The sequence below is a fragment of the Nicotiana tomentosiformis genome, chromosome 12 (assembly GCF_000390325.3).
Source record: "Nicotiana tomentosiformis chromosome 12, ASM39032v3, whole genome shotgun sequence".
NCBI classification, from domain to species: domain Eukaryota; kingdom Viridiplantae; phylum Streptophyta; class Magnoliopsida; order Solanales; family Solanaceae; genus Nicotiana; species Nicotiana tomentosiformis.
The window spans coordinates 57,068,088-57,088,255 of record NC_090823.1 but is presented as its reverse complement, the minus strand read 5'-3'; the positions used below and the strand labels follow the sequence as shown (position 1 = coordinate 57,088,255).

General features: G+C 38.8%; 1 protein-coding gene and 3 long non-coding RNA genes across 6 annotated transcripts in view; 2 read left to right on the top strand and 2 right to left on the bottom strand.

Annotated features, from left to right (window-relative positions):
• LOC138891337 (probable WRKY transcription factor 75) overlaps window positions 1–19,567 on the bottom strand; it is a 61,985-nt gene extending 42,418 nt beyond the window's left edge. For 2 of the 3 annotated variants that reach the window (XR_011413147.1, XM_070192309.1), the window contains exons 1-2: window positions 19,116–19,567; window positions 4,275–4,477 (exon numbers count right to left, since the gene is read on the bottom strand). Coding sequence is in view for 2 of the 3 variants with exons in the window: in XM_070192309.1 (XP_070048410.1) it covers window positions 4,300–4,477; window positions 19,116–19,495 (558 nt within the window). In the remaining variant the exon portion in view is untranslated. Of the gene's footprint in view, window positions 1–4,023; window positions 4,478–19,115 lie in introns of those variants that run through there. The other variant, XM_009617213.4, reaches the window with a different exon arrangement.
• LOC138891414 (uncharacterized) lies at window positions 1,132–4,650 on the top strand. Its single transcript, XR_001971631.3, has 2 exons — window positions 1,132–2,025; window positions 4,280–4,650. It is a non-coding gene; the product is annotated as an uncharacterized lncRNA (long non-coding RNA).
• Window positions 6,214–6,979, top strand: LOC108947202 (uncharacterized). Its single transcript, XR_001971630.3, has 2 exons — window positions 6,214–6,293; window positions 6,585–6,979. It is a non-coding gene; the product is annotated as an uncharacterized lncRNA (long non-coding RNA).
• LOC104108230 (uncharacterized) lies at window positions 15,295–19,109 on the bottom strand. Its single transcript, XR_001971628.3, has 4 exons — window positions 17,300–19,109; window positions 16,367–17,217; window positions 16,098–16,289; window positions 15,295–16,031 (listed from the first exon to the last, which is right to left on the bottom strand). It is a non-coding gene; the product is annotated as an uncharacterized lncRNA (long non-coding RNA).
• Window positions 19,568–20,168: the final 601 nt, after the last annotated feature.

The following is a 20,168-nucleotide window of genomic DNA, read 5'->3' as shown; positions in this document are numbered from 1 at the left end:
AGGGCATTTATTTCAGAGTTTATTTCAAGTTTCAAGGTTCAAGTCAGTAGTCAGGCTCCCACCTGGAGAATGAGGGTATTCAGTTTATAAATTGGTTTCAAGCTCAAGTCTACTTCAAGTTCAAGTTTATTACAAGTCCAAACAGAAGGAGTCCGCCTGAAGAATAGGGTCAATCTTCAATTTCCAAGTTCAAGTCAGAAGCATCAGGAGCCCCCCTAAAGAATAGGGTCAATTCAAGTTGGAAGTAGCAAAAGCTCGCCTTAAGAATGCGAGTCAATATTTCGAGATGCACAACAAGACCAAAAGAAGATTAAAGATAGAAGAGTAGATAGGATTTTATAGTTTTTTTGTAATTCTTATTTTATTTTAGATGTAATGACAGGAACCGCGGACCGGAACCTCGACGGCACTTCACTTGACTCTCCACCTCGATATCCTTCTCTATCTTTCCTTCTTCTGAACTACACGTGACTTAATTCCTTTATAGCCAAGGATATATAGGCAGCTTAGATACCAGGGCTCGGTTACACTCTTTTATCCATCTTTATTTTCTTTTGAATAAGTGTTGGTTCAGAATTCAATTACATTGCTTACTTAATTCTTTGCTCAAAAACTCTTCGAGTTTCAGAGCAAAGAGGGACAGCTGTAAGCACGTAAATTTTGACCCGCACGATTTTTAGAAATTAGTATTTGAAAATATTTACTTATTTTATTTTGATAGGATTTTAGTCTATTTTTAATTTTAGCTTTAAAAAACTAAAATTTCGAAAATATAAAAATAATTTCATCTTTATGTTATTTTATATAATTTAGTATCATTATTATTGTTTTAGTTTTCTTAAGGTTTAACATATTTTCTCTATCACTACTTTTAGTATGTTTTTATATAAAAATACCAAAAAATATTCTTATATTATAATATCTGTTACCTTAATATATAGTTTGTTAGAATTTTGCAATTAGAAATATCTTATTTAATTAGCATGAATTAGTAATAGTAGTATTTTATTTTTTAGGAAAAAGCAAGTCAATTTTAGACATTTTCTTGGTTCTTAGTCGAAAATAGTCCATCTTCAGCCCAAAACACTTGAGCTCTATAGCCAAAATTCCACAATTCTCTCCAGCCCAAATCCGCGACCCGCCAGGCAGCCAACCTGCCCCAAAACCCATTAACCCATCAGACCCTTCATTTAATCCTAGCCACTGATTGGATTTAATCCAATGGCCACAATCAATTCCCACACCCCATATAAAAGGCTCATTATAACGAAGCCCTAACCCTAAATAACAACAAACCAGCCGCACCACCCCATCTATTCCCCCTTTCACCGCCGTCTATCACCCAATCCCGCCCAAACTCGGACGAGTTCACCCGAACCCACTCGCCCATGGTCCCCCTCTCATTCTCCACGTCACCCAAACCCTAACAAACTCTGACACAAGAATATTCCATCCCTTCTCTCACGCGTTTCTTTGATTTTGAGGATCAAATTCGGATAAATGGAGACCGTTGATTGATTTACAATCAATCCTCGCATTCCATCTGTCCCGAATTGGTTCTAGAGAGTGATTTCCAGAATTTCAGATTTTTTAGGGAGTTTGTTTTTGGATTTTCTTGGGGGAAAAGTATGGAAGCTTCTAGGTTCCCTATATAAAGGGTTCATTTTAGGATTTTTAGGGGATTTGTGGGGAGAAAATATTTGGATAAAAAAAGAAGAAAGGGTTCTAGGGTTTTGAGAAATTCCATCTTCTTCAATTTTCCTTTCCGATCTATCTGTTTATTTAGATTTCAAAATCAGAAAAAAAAAATACAAAAAAATATACTTCTGTTTCTTCATTTCAATTTCGGAAATTTGGTTTTGAAAATGGAGTCAAGCTGAAGTGGGTGTCCGATTTGGAGTTTCCGTTCGAGATTGGTCCATGGATTCCTGTTGATTATTCTGGTTGATGTTCTAGTTTCGACGTTGGATTTTCCTGTAATTGCTGCTTCCGAACAGAAAATATATTGAGGAAAGCTACTTAAAGGTCCCTCTCTTCTCTGTTCTTACTTATGTGCTTGCTTATACGTTGAATGATCTAAGAGCAAGATAAGTGCTCAGATGTGATTAGTTGTTAAATTACGGTAGTCTTGAAAGCTCTTAAACCAAAGGTATTAGAATTTCTATTCTTATATGCATATATTATTTTACAGTTCTTATACTACTTTGTAGTAGTATATTTTGAAAGTTTAATTTCTTTTGTTGGCATTCTTCCTTTTTAGTAGTATATCAGTAGGTTATTTCCAACATGATTTGAAGTTCTTTTTTGGTCGTCACTTTATGGAAAGAGGATTTAATCTTGTAGATGTACTTTTGGTTCATATTGGCAGTAGTCTTTCCTTTAGATTTTTGGATTTTTTTTAGTTAGTTATTGAGATGGTTTGAAAAACTCCTTTAGTCTTTGCATTCTTACTGTTTAGTTTTTCGTTTTTATTATTTTTCTTTCTCTTTTCCCTCATTTTGGAGTATTTAAAAGTCAATGTCCTCCTTTAGGTGTTACGTTTTCAATCATCACTGTGTTCAATTAGTTTTCTCTATAGTAAGTTAATTTAAGTGTTAGAGTAATACAATTAATAGTCACAGATGGGCCTTTATCTTGCTTTAGTCATTTCTTTTGTTACTTATTATTTAGTTATATGATGGACTGATTCTGTGTGCTTGATGGTTTCCGAGAAATTGCAAACAAGAGAAAATTAGGAACAAAGAGTGAAAATTGCTTGAATTGGGCCGTGGGGTGATGTTAAATATGAAAAATCAGACCGTGAATGTTTAATTGTTTTGCTTTCATTGTTTTCTTAACGTTAGGAGCATACTTAGGCTGTCAACACTAGGGTAGGCAAAATTTAGGTATTGTCTTTACTTCATTCGAGGTGAGAGGTCATCCCCTTTAGTTTATTTCAGGGGAATGCCCTGCAAATTTTGTATATATTTTTATTTGGGGTTTGCCCCGTAGTGAATGTAATTGGAGGCCGTGACGGACATCTTGGATGAGCATAGTATAGACTTTTAGTACTTTCCTCTTGTTTTATTTTTCTTTTATTTAGGTGGGAACAACCTCGAGCCTTTTGTGTGTTTATTTTTCTTTCGTGCGTTTTTGCCTCAGTTTGAGTAATCTTTAAAGCCAATTAGATCAAATATGTAACCGTGACCTTCACGGGACTCGGGGAATGCCTAACACCTTCTCCCCGAGTCAAATGAACTCCCTTACTCAGAATCTCTAGTGCAGTCAGTTTTAGAGTCAAATGTGTTTTGAAGAAAAATTATTTTTTTAAAAAAATGGTGACATGGCACACCGAATCCTTTTGAGCTTTAAAAATTACTTTTTATCCATTTTAAAGAGGGTTAAGATGAAAAAAGTGGTGTGTCAAGATCAATAACTAACTTTTCCGCCATTTTTTTCACCACAACAAATATTGTTGGTAAATATGCTAATTTTTTGCAACAATAATTTTTGTTGTTAAATGTTCTCATAAGTCATAAGCCACATTTACATGACTTGTTACCAATAAAATATACTTTAAGGCAACAATAATTTTTGTTGCTTGTTGCGAATACTGCGTGCAACAACATTTTTGTTGTTGCCAAAACTACTTTTAGCAACAACATTTGATTTATGGCAAATCAAATGCCTTCTTTCTTGTAGTGACGCACTTTTCAACCTTTATCAGGGTTTAATTTGTTGGTGGGGCATTTTACGTGGGGGTAAGTGGGTCGGTTCATGGGTCGGTTAGCATGGATCCGAGTAAATAAAATTTAGGATAGGTCACTTTAATCCCTAGGTGCCATGACATCTGATTGCGTCTCCAACTTTATGATCTTTCTTCAGCAGTGAAAAAAAAAAAATCCCGAGGTGCCACATATTATTCCATCCAAATTATGGTATTTTTGAATCAAACTGTAAGGTAGGGGCTCAAACAAACAGATAAAATTGAGTAAAACAACTTAGGACATAACTAAAGAGGAAAAACACATCAACACTAGCACGTATCTTTCTCCCACATGCAATGATTTGTTAATTCTAAAAGAAAAGAGTTAGACTTCCTCCGGCAAATACAAAGTGAGCCGAATTCAGTGCAAATTGCGTAAAACAAAAAATAGCAACATTATTTTTAGTTCTACAATGATGAAATTAAATTCCCTAATGAAGTTGCGTTTTATTTCTAAAGATATCATCTAGGTTCAAAAAGCATTATATACTGTAGTACTATTTTACAAGTGACTAATTGACTGTCATACCTTAGGCATTGAAGTGATGGACGTTTCAAAAGGAAGCATAGATCTGCATCTGAGTCAAAATGTGCTCAAAGTTATCTGTGGACTTCTCAATGGGATGTGAATGCATGCCTTCATAAGTAGTTACTACTACTCCTTCATCCTTTGACAGCCTTTGTACTTGTTTCTTCACGTTACATCCTTGATGCGTGCATCGGTAGTAGCTTCTGAGATAAGCAGCACAAGCAATAATTAGAGATAATTTAAAGAAGGAATTTCCGTACATTCTCTTCGAATTGAAACTGGTATTCTCACTATGACAAAATGGTTTTTGTTTTTGTTTCTATTTCGATTCCGGAGAACCGAATAAATTGATATTAGGCTAATATTTCTCTCAAAATGATTTCTCTTTTATTAGTTTCCCATTATTAAATTTATTGATATTTTATCAACATGCTTAAACGTAAAAAAAATAAATTATTTTATGTTCTTTCTGAAGGCCGTTTAATTAATCCTCGATATAGTAAATAACGGATAAATAAGTAGAAAAGAAGGATATAAATATTTAAATAATCAAGTTCCATTCACTCAAATCAGAGGCGTACCTACTTTAGGGTTAGGGGGTCATGGGTACCCATTAGCCTCGGAAAAAATACTGTAAATATATTTTATATGTATTTGTATGTACATTGGAGAGTCATTACCTCCCTGGACGCTAATGCAGCAAAGAGTGTGAGTGCACTCTCTTTTATGCGCGTGGGAGTGAAGAAAAATTAAAAAATCATCTTATAAGTAGGTTATTTTTTAACTTTTAATTGCATATAGTCATATATAATGATTTATTTGTTACAACTATGTATTTCTTCTTGCTTCATCTTAACATATAATATGGACTTTACTCTAACTTTTATTCTTTTTAATTTCTTCTATAGATATAATGTCTATTTGTTCCAACTGCATATTTTTTTTTGGGGGCCAAATTTGTAAAAGTTTGCTTGGAACTCCATCATTTTAGCCAAATAAAATATTTTTAGCAAAAATAATAGAGTACTAGTTGTGTATTTTCTGTTATTTGTTTTCTTTAGATATAATATCTATTTGTTTTAATTTTGTATGTATATTTTTGAGTCAAATCAGTAAAAAAAATGGCTACAACTCCATTATTTTTTACCAAATAAAAAAGGTATAGCGAAAATAATAAACTTGCAATTGTACACTCTTTTTATTTCTTTTTTTGATGCAATGACTATTTATTTCAACTGTGTATTTTTACTTTTTCTGGTAATATTTGTAAAAAAATAATATTTTTAGAGCTCCATAATTTAGAGCTATATAAAAAATTACAGTCAAAATAATAAAAATCAAACTATGTATTTTTATATCTTTTTAGATGCCTTGACTATTTAATTCAATTGTATAAATCTTTACTTTCAGGTTTAATTCAAAAACAATAACTACGACTTTATTATTTTTAGCCAAATAAAAAATAATTAGCCTAAATAATGTAGTTCTAACCAAGTTTCATTATAAATATTATTAGAAAAGGATTATCGAAAAAAGTAACACACTTGAAAAGGTATAAAAAATATTTTATTTTTCAAAAAATACCACATGGACAGGAAAATCCACGTGGCAGGTGAGTGCATGCCACTTTTCTAGGATGAGATCGTCTAAGGGGGTAATAGCTATTGAATAACCAAGTATAGGGGGTAATTAATAACGCGGATAGTTCAAGAATGTAATCAATAATACGTGCCAAATTTAGAAGGTTTTTAAGGTATTTTATTTTTTTAATTCTTTAATACTTGTGCACAATAGTCAACCTATAGTTTTAACCCTTTTAAAGCTCAAAAACAAAAGTAATCCTTCTGACTCTCACCTATCTTTTTCAAACAAAAGTAAAATCCTCCTGCTCAAAAATAGAAAATAAAAAAAACTTTTTAAACTATTGTTTTAACTTTATTCAGCGTTTGCTCGAGCTCGACTCCGACCGTCCGAATTGGCAATGACTACTAAGTTTGAGACTCTTCTTCAGTTGAAACAGTAAGTTTATTTGAGTAAATTTTAATTTTCTTTGAGTAATTTTTTTTCTTTTGAAAATATTAACATAGCAAAATAATTTGATATCAAACTTTTGCTTTCTGCAAAGAGTTTTAAAGCCAAAAAGAGAATTTAAAGTTTATATTTTGTTGATAAATTATCATACTCATTATGTTTTTATAGAGTTACACGTCAAATTTTATCACTAGTAATTGGCATGCTTACAATGATGCCCCGTCATGCTCAAATCTTGGTCAACCTCTGACTCAAATGGTTTTTCTCTCTCTTTGACAGCTATAACGAGTTCGTATTCTTTCCACTGCTTGAAAGAAGCTGCCATCTTGACACTTAGCAGAATTTGGATTAATTAGTTCCACCTTACTTTTCCCATATCTAAGTCCTTAGGTAGTTGAAATTGGTACTCCTGGGGAAATAATAGCAAATTATCGATTTAAATTAGTGAACTTTTTGCTTTTTTCTCTTTTTTTTTTCCTTCTCTTTAGACTTATGTGCTGCTCCCTTTTATTGTTTGAATTACTGTATCTTATCTGAAGGATATCAGTAGGACATTACTCATGGATGTTACTTTATCTATGATCGACCTAGTCAGATCAGTTTCGTAGTAGTAGTTAAATATGAATTGACTCCCAGCTGTATCATGGTTAAGTGAGAGAGTCCAATTTATTACATTTCCTAGAATTTCTTATCATTTCATTTTTCATGTTTCCACACCAAAACTTTCAGTATCCATACTTTTGATCACAATATAATACTCATTGAAATGTATACCAATAGTTAAATTTGGGTTCAACTAGTCCTACCAAACCTCGGTGCTTCCGGATCAATCCTTAAACGTCAATCTCTTATTTGTGATCAAAGGGCTAATTGAGTTACTTTGCACGTTTTGATTTTTAATTTATCCACTATTTAACGTAAAATAAGTAATTTTCCTAGGCATGTGAAGCTCCACAATTATAGTGGTGCAATAGTTATTGTTAAAAAGTAGAAACCAATCAGCAAACAAAGAGCACTTCTAAACCTTAATGTATAGGTCTATTTGAGTCGGGTCACAACATTTTTTTGTGAATATCATAAAACTAATTTTAATTAATCTTGACTAGGTTGCTGTGAAAATTTTTAGGTGTATGGAAATTGACTTGAGAAATACGCCTAAATGCTTAACAAAAAGATAAATTTCCCTTCCTAGTTGAAAATACTTTGTTACCTTTTGATCCCTGAATACGGTTAAAACCAGGCCCATCCGATTTTACTGTTTGACCGAGACCGGGAGTTTGCATCGAAGGACGGTCTCGTAACGGAATAGGCCATATCACGAGGATAAGGTACCGAGCTCAGAACCGAGGTACCTGTCGAGATCGAGGCTAGTAGTGATCGAAACCAAATGAGACAGACATCGAACAAGATCGAAGATAGCATAATAACAGAAAGGCAAAATATCCGTGGCTGGCCGAGGATCATGGCATAAATCTCGGTAACTGGTCGAGGATCATGGCGTAAATCTCGAAACGGATCAAATCAGAAACGGTTAATTAGCCAATCATGAGGTTTCTTTCTATAATTAGAATTGTACCATAAGTGAAACTTCTCTACTATATAAAGCGGGGTTCTAATCATTTGTAGGGCACGTTTTGACAGACACAAAAAGCAATATAATTCTCTTTATTGTTCTCACCATTGTTATTCAGCTTGTTATACTTCATAGTTCTTGCATCAACCAGTTAAAGGGTGTCCAAACTCAAGGGCTGAGTTTCATTCTAACACTGGTTTACTTTACTTTATTAATAATTTTTATTACTCATTCTCAAATTTATCAATTAGTATTAGGTGAAATCATGTGTCCTTAGAACCATATTATAAGTTTAATTATTATTCAATTTTAAGGGTAAACAGTTTGGCGCCCACCGTGGGGCTAAGGATAATAGTGATTGCTTATACTAATTTCAATAACATACACTACTTTACACTTGTTCTCGTAAGAATCTTTATTTTCAGGACAAACATGTCAAACTCACAAGCAGCACCTACACATGGTGACAACAGCCTTGGACTTCACGGGGAAAACGACAACATAGCCGCCCCAGGAATCGAGGTGCCTCAGGCCGACCTCGAGGGAGCACCAATTGCAAATCCCGTCGATGTCAGTTCACATGTCGCCCTAAATGCAAATTTGGGCGTTGAGCCCGAAAGTAGTATACACAGGGAAGTTCGATCAAGTGGTCGAGATATACAGGGCGGAGAAGATGGTGGAGTTAGCCTTCAATTGATATTCAAAATGTTACAGGCTCAACAGGCCGCTATAGCACAACTACAAAATCAACACCGAACACCGAGTAGGATCGAACCAGAAGTTGTTCAAAGGACCGAGCCTGTGCCGGAAAGGTCGAATTCCAACGAATGTTGGAATTCGGGGACTGACCCCACCATTATGAAAATGTTTGAGGAGCTCACTAAATGAATTGAATCAGGAGAAAAGAAAATCGAGGCAAATAACAAGAAAGTATAGACATATAACTCCCGCGTTGACCAAATACCGGGGGCGCCACCGATTTTAAAAGGTATAGATTCAAAGAAATTTGTACAGAAGCCTTTCCCTTCGAGTGCAGCACCAAAACCCATTCTGAAGAAATTTCGAGTGCCAGAAATTCCTAAGTACAACGGGACCACTGACCCTAATGAGCATGTCACTTCTTATACATGTGCAATAAAGGGAAATGACTTAGAAGACGATGAGATTGAATCTGTTCTACTGAAGAAATTTGGAGAAACCTTGTCAAAAGGAGCAATGATATAGTACCATAATTTGCCGCCTAATTCCATCGATTCTTTCGCCATGCTTGCAGACTCCTTCGTAAAGGCACATGCCGGAGCAATAAAGGTCGCGACTAGAAAATCGGACTTCTTCAAGGTGAAACAAAAAGACAACAAAATGTTGAGAGAATTCGTATCTCGGTTTCAGATGGAACGCATGGAACTACCACCATGTCACAGACGATTGGGCTGTTCAGGCCTTTACTCAAGGTTTGAACGAACGAAGTTTGGTGGCATCACGACAACTAAAGTAGAATTTAATTGAATATCCAGCGGTAACCTGGGCCGATGTACATAATCGGTACCAGTCGAAGATCAAGGTCGAGGATGATCAATTTGGGACCCCTTCCGATTCCGCTTATCCAAACAGGCCAGTTGGCAGTACTCAAGGGGATATCGACAGAGAACCCCGGTCGAGCAGAGATCGGTATCTACCATACAACGCAGATCGTAGAAACAGTGGCCCAGGACGCAATCCCATCCAAAATGATCGAAGGAATGATCGAAGACAGATCTCTCGAGTGCTCATGAGCAAAAGTGGCTTCGATAAACATGCAAATCCCACAGAAGTGCCACAATTGTCAGAATACAACTTAAGCATCGATACATCAGGTATTGTGTGAGCTATTGGGAGAATCAAAGATACTAGATGGCCCAGACCCCTACAAACCGATCCATCCCAAAGGAACCCCAATCAAATATGCAAATACCATGGTACACATGGTCATAAAACTGAAGACTGCAGACAACTAAGGGAGGAGGTGGCCCGTCTATTCAACGAGGGTGACCTTCGAGAAAACTTGAGCGACCGCGCTAAAAACCATTTCAGAGACAGAGACGCAAATAGGAAGAGCGAGCAGGAAGAACCATAACATGTGATTCACATGATCGTTGGTGGGGTTGATATTCCACAAGGGCCCGTGTTCAAACACACTAAAGTGTCAATCACCAGAGAAAAACGAACTCGAGACTATGTGCCAGAAGGCGCTTTATCATTCAATGATGAGGAAGCAGAAGGGATTTCACAACCCCACAATGACGCTTTGGTAATCTCTATCCTTATGAATAAAATTCAGGTTAAATGTGTTTTAATTGATCCGGGAAGTTTGGCCAATATTATTCGATCGAGGGTCGTAGAGCAGCTCGGCCTACAAGATCAGATCATACCCGCAACTCGAATTCTCAATGGCTTTAACATGGCAAGTGAAACAACTAAAGGTGAAATCATCCTACCAGTAAATGTAGCCAGAATTATTCAGAAAATAAAGTTCCATGTGATCGAAGGCGATATGAGATACAACGCACTACTCGGAAGACCCTGGATTCATAATATGAGGGCGGTCCCCTCAACCCTTCACCAAATGCTGAAGTTCCCAGCACCGGATGGAGTAAAAATGGTGTATGGGGAATAACATGCTGCCAAAGAGATGTTCGCGATCGACGAAGTGATACCGGTATCGACATTTACGTCAACAAAAGGATCGGAGTCCAAAGGAAAACATGGAGCTAAATAACAACCACAACTACCAGCCTCGACTCAATCGGAGAAGTAGGGAATGGACGAGGACGGTAATTATTGGATCCCTTGATCCTTCATAATCCCCGAAGATTCTGACGCCACTAAATCAACGGTCGAGGAGCTGGAGCAAGTCATACTGATCGAGCATCTACCCGATCGAAAGGTATACCTGGGTACGGGGTTAACCCCCGAGCTCAGGGAAAAACTCATTAAATTTCTTATCGATAATATGGATTGTTTTGCTTGGTCCCATTTAGATATGACAGGGATCCCGCCGGAAATTGCTACACATCGACTAAGCTTGGACCCAAAGTTCCGCCCGGTAAAATAAAAGAGAAGACTCCAGTCCAAGGTAAAACATGCATTCATCAAGGACGAGGTAACCAAACTTCTCAAAATAGGGTACATTCGGGAGGTAAAATATCCCGAATGGTTAGCAAACGTAGTCGCAGTCCCTAAAAAGGGAAATAAACTTAGGATGTGCGTAGACTATAAAGATTTAAACAAAGCATGTCCTAAAGACTCTTTTCCTCTGCCGAATATCGATCGCATGATCGATGCCATGGCCGGCTACGAGATCCTTAATTTCCTCGATGCCTACTCCAGGTACAATCAAATACAAATGAACCCGGAGGATCAGGAAAAGACTTCGTTCATCACTAAGTACGACACCTATTGTTATAATGTAATGCCGTTTGGACTAAAAAAATGTTGGTGCCACCTATCAACGCTTAGTAAATTGAATGTTCGAAGAACAAATAGGTAAGTCAATGGAAGTTTATATTGACGATATGCTAGTTAAGTCCCTGCAAGCAGAGGACCATTTGACACATTTTCATGAGACCTTCGATATACTAAGGAAATACAACATGAAATTCAACCCGGAGAAATGTGCATTCGGGGTCGGCTCGGGCATGTTCCTCAGCCTTATAATATCAAATTGGGGTATCGAAATCAACCCCGATAAGATCAAGGCGATCGAAGACATCATAGTCATGGATAATATTAAGGTCGTACAAAGATTAACAGGGCGCATAGCCGCCCTAGGCCGATTCATCTCGAGGTCTTCAGATAGAAGTCACCGGTTCTTCTCACTGCTCAAAAAGAACAAAATTTTTGCATGGACCCCGGAATGCCACCAAGCATTGGAAGAACTTAAGCGGTACCTTTCAAGCCCGACACTGCTTCATACTCCGAAAGCGGACGAGCAACTATACTTGTACTTAGCAGTCTCGAAAATTACGGTAAATGGGGTCCTAGTTCGAGAAGAGCAAGGTACGAAATTTCCTGTTTATTATGTTAGTCGAACTCTAGGTGAGGTCGAGATCCAGTACCCACACTTAGAAAAATTAGCATTTGCCTTAATAAGCGCTTCTAGGAAATTAAAACCATATTTTCAGTGTCACCCGATCTGTGTGGTGACTACTTATCCCCTTCGCAATATTTTGCATAAACCCGAACTTTCGGGCCGATTGGCCAAATAGGCCATAGAGATCAGTGGGTACGATATCGAGTATCGACCCCAAACGGCCATCAAGTCTCAAATCTTAGCGGACTCAAATCTTAGCAGACTTCGTGGCCGACTTTACGCCCGCCCTCGTACCTGAGGTCGAAAAGGAACTGTTATTAAAATCAAGTACATCATCAGGGGTGTGGACCCTCTTCACAGACGGCACTTCGAAGGTGAAGGGGTCTAGGCTAGGCATCGTTTTGAAGCCACACACGGGTAATACAATTAGACAATCTATCAGAGCTTCCAAGTTAACTAACAATGAGGTCGAGTATGAGGCCATGATTGCAGGTCTTGAGCTAGCTAAAGGTTTGGGAGCAGAAGTTATCGAAGCCAAATGTGACTCCCTGCTCATGGTAAATCAAGTCAACAGAACTTTCGAGGTCCTAGAAGATCGAATGCAGAGGTACTTGGACAAATTACAGGTGACTCTACATCGGTTTAACAAATGGACCTTATAACATGTACCTCGAGAACAAAATAGCGAGGTCGATGCCCTTGCAAATTTGGGGTCATCAGTCGAAGACGGCGAGATTAACTCGGAGACTGTCGTACAACTTTCAAGGTCAGTAATCGAAGAAGATCACGCCGAAATCAACTCCACAAGTCTGACCTGGGATTGGAGGAACAAATATATCGAGTACCTAAAGAACGGGAAGCTTCCATCGGATCCTAAAAAATCAAGGACTCTACGTACGAAGGCTGCACGATTCACATTGGCCGAAGATGGAATACTATATAGAAGGATGTTCGATGGACTATTGGCGATATGTTTGAGACCAGGAGATACCGACTACGTTCTACGAGAAATCCATGAGGGCACATGCGGAAATCATTCTGGTGTCGAATCATTAGTTCACAAATTCATCAGATTATGATACTATTGGGCCGATATGGAAAAGGATACAAAAGCGTTTGTTCGAAAGTGTGACAAATGTCAAAGGTATGCGCCGATGATTCATCAGCCCAGAGAACAACTCCACTCAGTCTTATCCCTATGGCCATTCATAAAGTGGGGAATGGATATTGTCGGCCCTCTTCCATCGGCCCCAGGTAAAGCTAAATTTATTTTGTTTATGACTGACTATTTCTCTAAGCCAGTTGAAGCACAGGCTTTCGAGAAAATTAGAGAGAAAGAAGTCATAGACTTCATCTGGGATCACATTATATGCCGATTCGGGATGCCTGCCGAGATCGTATGCGACAATGGAAAGCAATTTGTCGGCAGCAAAAAAACAAAATTTCTCGAAGATCACAAAATAAAGAGGATCCTATTGACGCCGTATCATCCTAGTGGGAACGGACAGGCCGAATCAACAAACAAAACCATCATTCAAAATCTAAAGAAAAGATAGAGCGACACTAAGGGAAAATGGAGAGAAATATTGCCCGAAGTCCTTTGGGCGTATCGAACGACGTCAAAATCCAGTACGGGGGCAACACCATTTTCTTTAGTATATGGAGCTGAAGCTCTGATCCCGGTTGAAGTCGAGGAACCCAACGTCAGGTTTCGATATATAACGGAAGAGTCAAATCACGAGGCTATGAATACAAGCCTCGAATTTCTAGATGAAAAATAGGAAGCTGCCCTTGTTCGAATTGCCGCACAGAAACAACAGATCGAAAAGTACTACAATCGAAGAGCCAATCTTTGACACTTCAAAATCGAGGACTTGGTTCTGAGGAAGGTCACCCTCAATACTCGAGACCCAAACAAAGGAAAACTTGGCCCGAACTGGGAGGGACCATACCAGGTCCTCGATATCATCGGAAAAGGATCCTACAAACTTGGCATGGTAAACGACGAACAATTACCAAACAATTGGAACATATCACTCCTCAAACGATATTACTGCTAAGGTACGGCCTTCTCCATTTTCATTTATATTTTATACTAACCATTTGCAGGTGTTTAATCAAAGACATCAAGGATTATTCAAACGCGGAGTCCTTAGGTCTGAAAGCACGCGTTGTACTCTTTTTCCCTTAGACCGATTTTTGTCCCAATTGGGTTTTTCTGGCGAGGTTTTTAACGAGGCAACCATTTTTCGTGCTAACTTAGAGAAATTCGACAATATCCGAGGCTCCTTTACAATCAACCTCGAATACTGGGGGGGCATTACCCTCGGATAGTTACAAGGAAAATACTTCGTGCCGACAAGGTCTCGATAGGTAAATTTTGTAGAGGACCAAACGATCAAATGAACCAGTCCATGTAGATTACTCAAACCCTAATGGCAAAACATGTACGCATGTATAATCTAATGAAAGAAGTATTTTTCTTTACCAGATGTTCCATGCCTTAGAAAAATTTATACTTTAAAATTTCATATTTATGATCTATTGTGGAAACTAGCTTAAGGGCTGAGCACAACTGAAGTTCAAACAATTTACCCAATACTTGGGGACTGCCGTCCAAAACATCGACATGATCGAATTACTAAACCTCGAAATCGTAAGACCTTAAAAAGGCAATCCTCGATTTTATAGGCCACAGCCACCCCACTCGGGGACTGATACTTCGAACAAGTTCGAAGTATAACAGGGGAACAAGCCCAAAAGGCAAATCCCAAGTTAAAGGCTATGGCCAAATTAACACGGTTCGGAGACGTCCGATTTTTGTTATTAAACATACCTTCTAATATTTTCACAAACCGGTTAAAAAAGATACCATCGGCTACATTTCTAAGTGTCTCGATAATATCGACCCTCAAAAACCCTAATGGGTATAAAGTCGTTCGAACTCTCGAACAAATTCTTTATTTTATGCTAAGGCATTATGAAACAAAGGGTCTTGATAATATCGACCCTTGAAAATCCTAATGGGTACGAAACCGTTCGAACTCTCGAGCAAATCCTTTATTTTGTGCTAAGGCACAACAAAATTTATATGATTAAACAATAAACTTTTCAAGCCGAAAAAGGGGGAGAAAGCCATTCTTTTTGCTATGGTCGTATCGGCCTAATTCAAGAGCCTAAAGGGCTAGTTTATTTTTGAGAAATCATCCTCACTCAATTAAAACCTAAGGGTCACCCTGATCCGAGTTCGAGCAAGTACTCACTCGATTATAAAAACTATACTAGCTTGGCTTCGATCAAATTGCCTAAGCCTCTAACTTATGAACAAAATTTTCATAAGGCATAAATAAAACAAAATTTTCACAAGGCATAAATAAAACAAAATTTTCACAAGGCATAAATGAAATAAAGACAAGTCGGAAAGGAAAGAGATCTTTATATATATGAGAATATTTACAAGGTCCGATTAGGATCCTATACAAAAGACCAAAAGTGAAAAATCCTAAGGTTCCTGATCTTCTCCGGGGGCAGCTTCTTCTTCATCGAGGTCCTCCCCATTCTCGGACCCACTCTTGCTGCCATCATCATCATTGGAAGTGGCCAGCGCTCCAGCTTCGGCTTCATTCTCTCCAGCCTTTACTATCTCGTTAGTAAGATCGAAACATCGAGCGTGGATTTCCTCGAGGCTTTCCCTCCGAGATTGGCATCTGGCAAGTTCAGAAATCCAATATGCTCAAGTTTGAGCAGTCTCGGCTGCCTCTCTCGCTTGGACTTAAGCGGCTTCAGCATCAGCCCGGTAGATGACCACGATCGCATCTGCCTCGGCCTTTGCCTTTTCGGCTTCAGATTTGGCCTTGGCAAGTTCAGAAGCCAACCGAGCCTCGAGCTCCTCTATTTTCCTTGCTTGATTCAAGCTCTTCTCCTTCATACCTTGAAGCTGACTTTCGACCGATGATAATTGGGCTCGAGCAGTCTCTTTTTCTACAGCAAAGCGGTCCATACCTTCTTTCCACCCCAAGGACTATGCCTTTATTGTATCTACCTCCTCGCGGAACTGCTCGATCCTCTCGATCTTCTGCTGCAGCTGTGAGATCGAAATATTAGCCACCGTTCGCGAATCGAGCCCATGAGCTTTTAAAATTTTTATTACCTGCTCGATCAGGTCGGTCTGATCTTTGTGAGACGTGGCCAATTCGGCTCGGAGGTCCTTGATCTGTTCTTCTTTTTGCTTTCCGAGAAGATTGAGGGCATTCCTCTCCTAGGTAAGCCTTTGAATGTCGGCCTCGTACCGACTCAGGTCGGCTCGAGACCGATAAAATGCTTCTCGGTGAAGCGCTGAGGCCTACGCAAAAAAAAAAGTTAGACAAAAAGAGAAAAACGAACACAAAGATAATACCAACAAGGGGAGCTAAGGCATACCCGATTCAGAGCTTGCTGTGCTTCGTTGAAAAGGATCGATTCCTCCCCCGAGTCCTTCCTCGAGACTTCCAAATCACTCAAGACGGTAGTATCTTTGACCCCAGTAAAGTAATCACGGAAAGGATCCTCCCTTCCGTGGGCTCCTTCGATGGAGAGGGTCTTCAAGGCCCGAGCCTCTTGAATCATCTCCTCAGAAAATGAGGGGAGCAGCGGCAAGCCTCCAATTTCTATTACCCCAAGTGGATCACTTGGGGCGTTCTCCTTATCTCGAAGGGCCTCGACAACTGTACCCATCGTTGGCTCGGTGTGGTGGGAAGCATCTTCGATCCTCGATGACTTGGGGACTTCGCCCAAGTCTTTTCCCGAGACCCCCTTATCTCGAGATGAAGTCTCTGCAGCCTTCATCGATTCAGTGGCCTTTGGGGCCTCGGTGCTCATTCCTGCTCGGGCCACCAGCCTGGAGTCGTCTTCTTCTTCCTCTTCTTCCTCCTCCTCCCTTAGATGCCGAACAGACTCTTCGGTCAGGATTCTTAGGTTCTGGATCCTCAAAGGGTGAGGTCTTTTTCCTCTTTTTGTCCTTTGCCGATTTCGGTGCCGGGATCGAAGTCTCCTCCTCACCAGATAGGGGCCTCATAACAACAACTTTGCCAAGGCCTATATGAAAAGAAATTAAGTAAGAAATGCCTGAACAAAACCATCAAATACATGGAAAAGGGGCTTACCATGAGTTTTGTCCTCCCATCGGCCCTTTGATAAATCACGCCATGAGCGCTCAGCATACGAAGAGGTCGAAGCTAGGTCCCGAACCCAGCCCTTGAGGTTAGGAATTACACCGGGCATCCAAGCGACCGCTACATCACGGAACGGGATATCGATGAGAAGAAGCAAATGGGCAAAACAATAAATAAGAACTAACAGTGGGATTATAATTACGCTTCATATTCCATTTCTCAGGAAATGGCATCTTCTCGGTCGGGATTAGGTCAAAAGTCCTCACTCAAACGAACCGGCCCATCCAGCCTCGGTCCTTGTCCTCGTCTATGCTCGAGAATAGCACTTTGGTGGCCCGACGTTGGAGTTTTATTAACCCGCCTCGATAGAAGCGGGGGTTGTATAACCTGATGAGGTGGTCGAGGGTGAAAGGCATCCCCTCGACTTTGCTCACGAAGAATCGGAGCAGAATGATAATTCGCCAAAAAGAAGGATGGATTTGGCCTAGGGTTATTTGATACTGACGACAAAAATCAATGACGACGGGGTCGAGGGGGCCCAGCGTGAAAGGGTAAGTGTAAACACTTAAAAACCCTTCCACATGGGTGGTAATGTCTTCTTTCGGGGTCGGGATCACCACTTCTTTGCCCTTCCAGTTGCAGTCTTTCTTTTACATGCCTAAGGTACCCTTCGGTTATCAAGCATATATACCTCGAAACTGGCTCACATCGACCAGGAATCGACGAGGCTTTTTCGGTCTTGAAGTCAGAAGTGAGAACACCCCCCCCCCCCAGGAACACACTCTTCAGGTCGTGGCTCCACCGGTGTTTTGTCACCGGCCGGCCGCGATGAAGAAGCGTTTTCCATTTGAGGAACAATTTTTGATGTTTTTGCCATTTTTGTATAGATTTGAAGTTAAAAATAGATGGAGATGATAAGATTTAGTGTTTTGGGAAGATGGTAGCAGTGAAAATCGTAGATTTGCAGATGAAGAAGTTAGAAGGTATAAAAAGCTTTGGAGATTAGAAATCTGAAAGTAAAAGTTCGAAATGGTGGAGAGAGGGACTATTTATAAATTTCACAATGACGGTTCAATATTGGCGGTGGCCAACCATCGACTGACGCACATTTAATGCCTTGGTAACTGTACAGACGGGACGTTTTAGTCACTTCCGTCGCTTACGTCACAAGGATGACTTCATGATAGGTCGAGATAGAAAATCGAAGGCTCAATTCGTTTCTTGTCATTACACTCTAAAAAATGAGGGGACTATCTATATACGGTAATTAAAACCAGGCCTACCTGATTTTACTATTTGACAGAGACCGGAAGTTTGCATCGAAGGACGATCTCATAACAGAATAGGCCATATCACGAGGATAAGGTACCGAGCTCAGAACCGAGGTACCTGTCGAGATCGAAGCTAGTAGCGATCGAAACTAAATGAGACAGACATCGAACAAGATCGAAGATAGCATAATAACAGAAAGATAAGAAATCTGTTGATGGCCGAGGATCATGGCGTAAATCTCGGTGACTGGTCGAGGATCATGGCGTAAATCTCGGAACGGATCAAATCAGAAACGGTTAATTAGCTAATCATGGGGTTTCTTTTTGTAATTAGAATTGTACCATAAGTGGAACTCCTCTACTATATAAAGGGGGTTCTAATCATTTGTAGAGCACGCTTTGACAGACACAAAAAGTAATATAATTCTCTTTATTGTTTTTACCATTGTTATTCAGCTTGTTATACTTTCATAGTTCTTGCATCAACCAAGGGTGTCCAAACTCAAGGGCTAAGTTTCATTCTAACGCTGGTTTGCTTTACTTTATTGTTAATTTCTTTTACTCATCCTCATATTTATCAATTGGTATTAGGTGAAATCATGAGTTCTTAGAACCATATTATAAGTTTAATTGCTATCTAATTTTAAGGGTAAACAATCCCCACCTTCTTTTGTCGGTAAAGTATTACTATGTAGTAGACTAGAGAGTAAGTAAGTAACAAAAAGTTACTAGTAGATAAAAACTGACCTTGGGAATCTGTTGTTCTTGACAGCCTTCTGTCCATATTTCCTCCATCTATAACCATCATCCAGAATATCCACTTGACTCCTTGTTTGAAAAGCATATCTCGGTTTTTTATTCCTCTTCTCACCTTTATTCTTCTTACCCGATTTCATCTCGTTCTGATCATTAGAGTTATACGGAATGCTATTTGTGTGATCAGTAACACCACTGGAGCTTGGAGCTTCCATGCTTGCCATTAGCCCCAAAAACCCGCTCGATTTCTTATTGTCTTGGGTTAATTCAGCTTCTTTTGCATGAGATTTGTTGTTCATCATATTCATTAGTGACAACTGATCAGACGACGAAGAAGAATAATTTGGAAAAATATGTTGATAATTCTCCATCAAGGTAAATGAACTGTGTGATAAATTAAGGGAGGAAGTTGTGAGGAATGAAACTGCGGTGTACGTTGTTTTGAAGGCGAATTTATCATTAAAGAGTTTGGACTAGTGTGGCGGCTAGCTAGGTTCAGCATATTTTATCTTATTGTATTTTTTAATGTCATAAACGACACGTAATAATGTCATCTTTAGTGTAAAATGAAATTAATACCATTTCATTCTTTTAGCATAATCTCTATACGATAGAGGAAGGTAGAACATTCAAAGTATCACGCTGATAGCGGGAGCTACCCTAAAGTTATTCATTACTTTTTGTCTTTGCCTTTTTGATCCTGATCTTTACTTAAATTTCTCTTTTAACGTTTTATATATGTTAATAAAATTTCCAAGTAGCGATTATCAAAATATTTACTCTCTCTGTTTCAATTTAGATGAGGTAGTTTGATTCGTCACGGAGTTTAAGAAAAAAAAAGATTTTTGAAACTTGTGGTCTTAAAAACTTTATAGGGCCATAACATTTGTGTGATTGTAAAAACTTCTCATTAAGGGTAAATGGATAAAATGAAGAGTTTAAAGTTGAATTATTTCCAATTGTAGAAATGTGTTATTTTTTCTAGTCATATTATAATAAGGAAAGTGCGTCATCTAAATTGAAGTACATGGAGTAATAATTTAC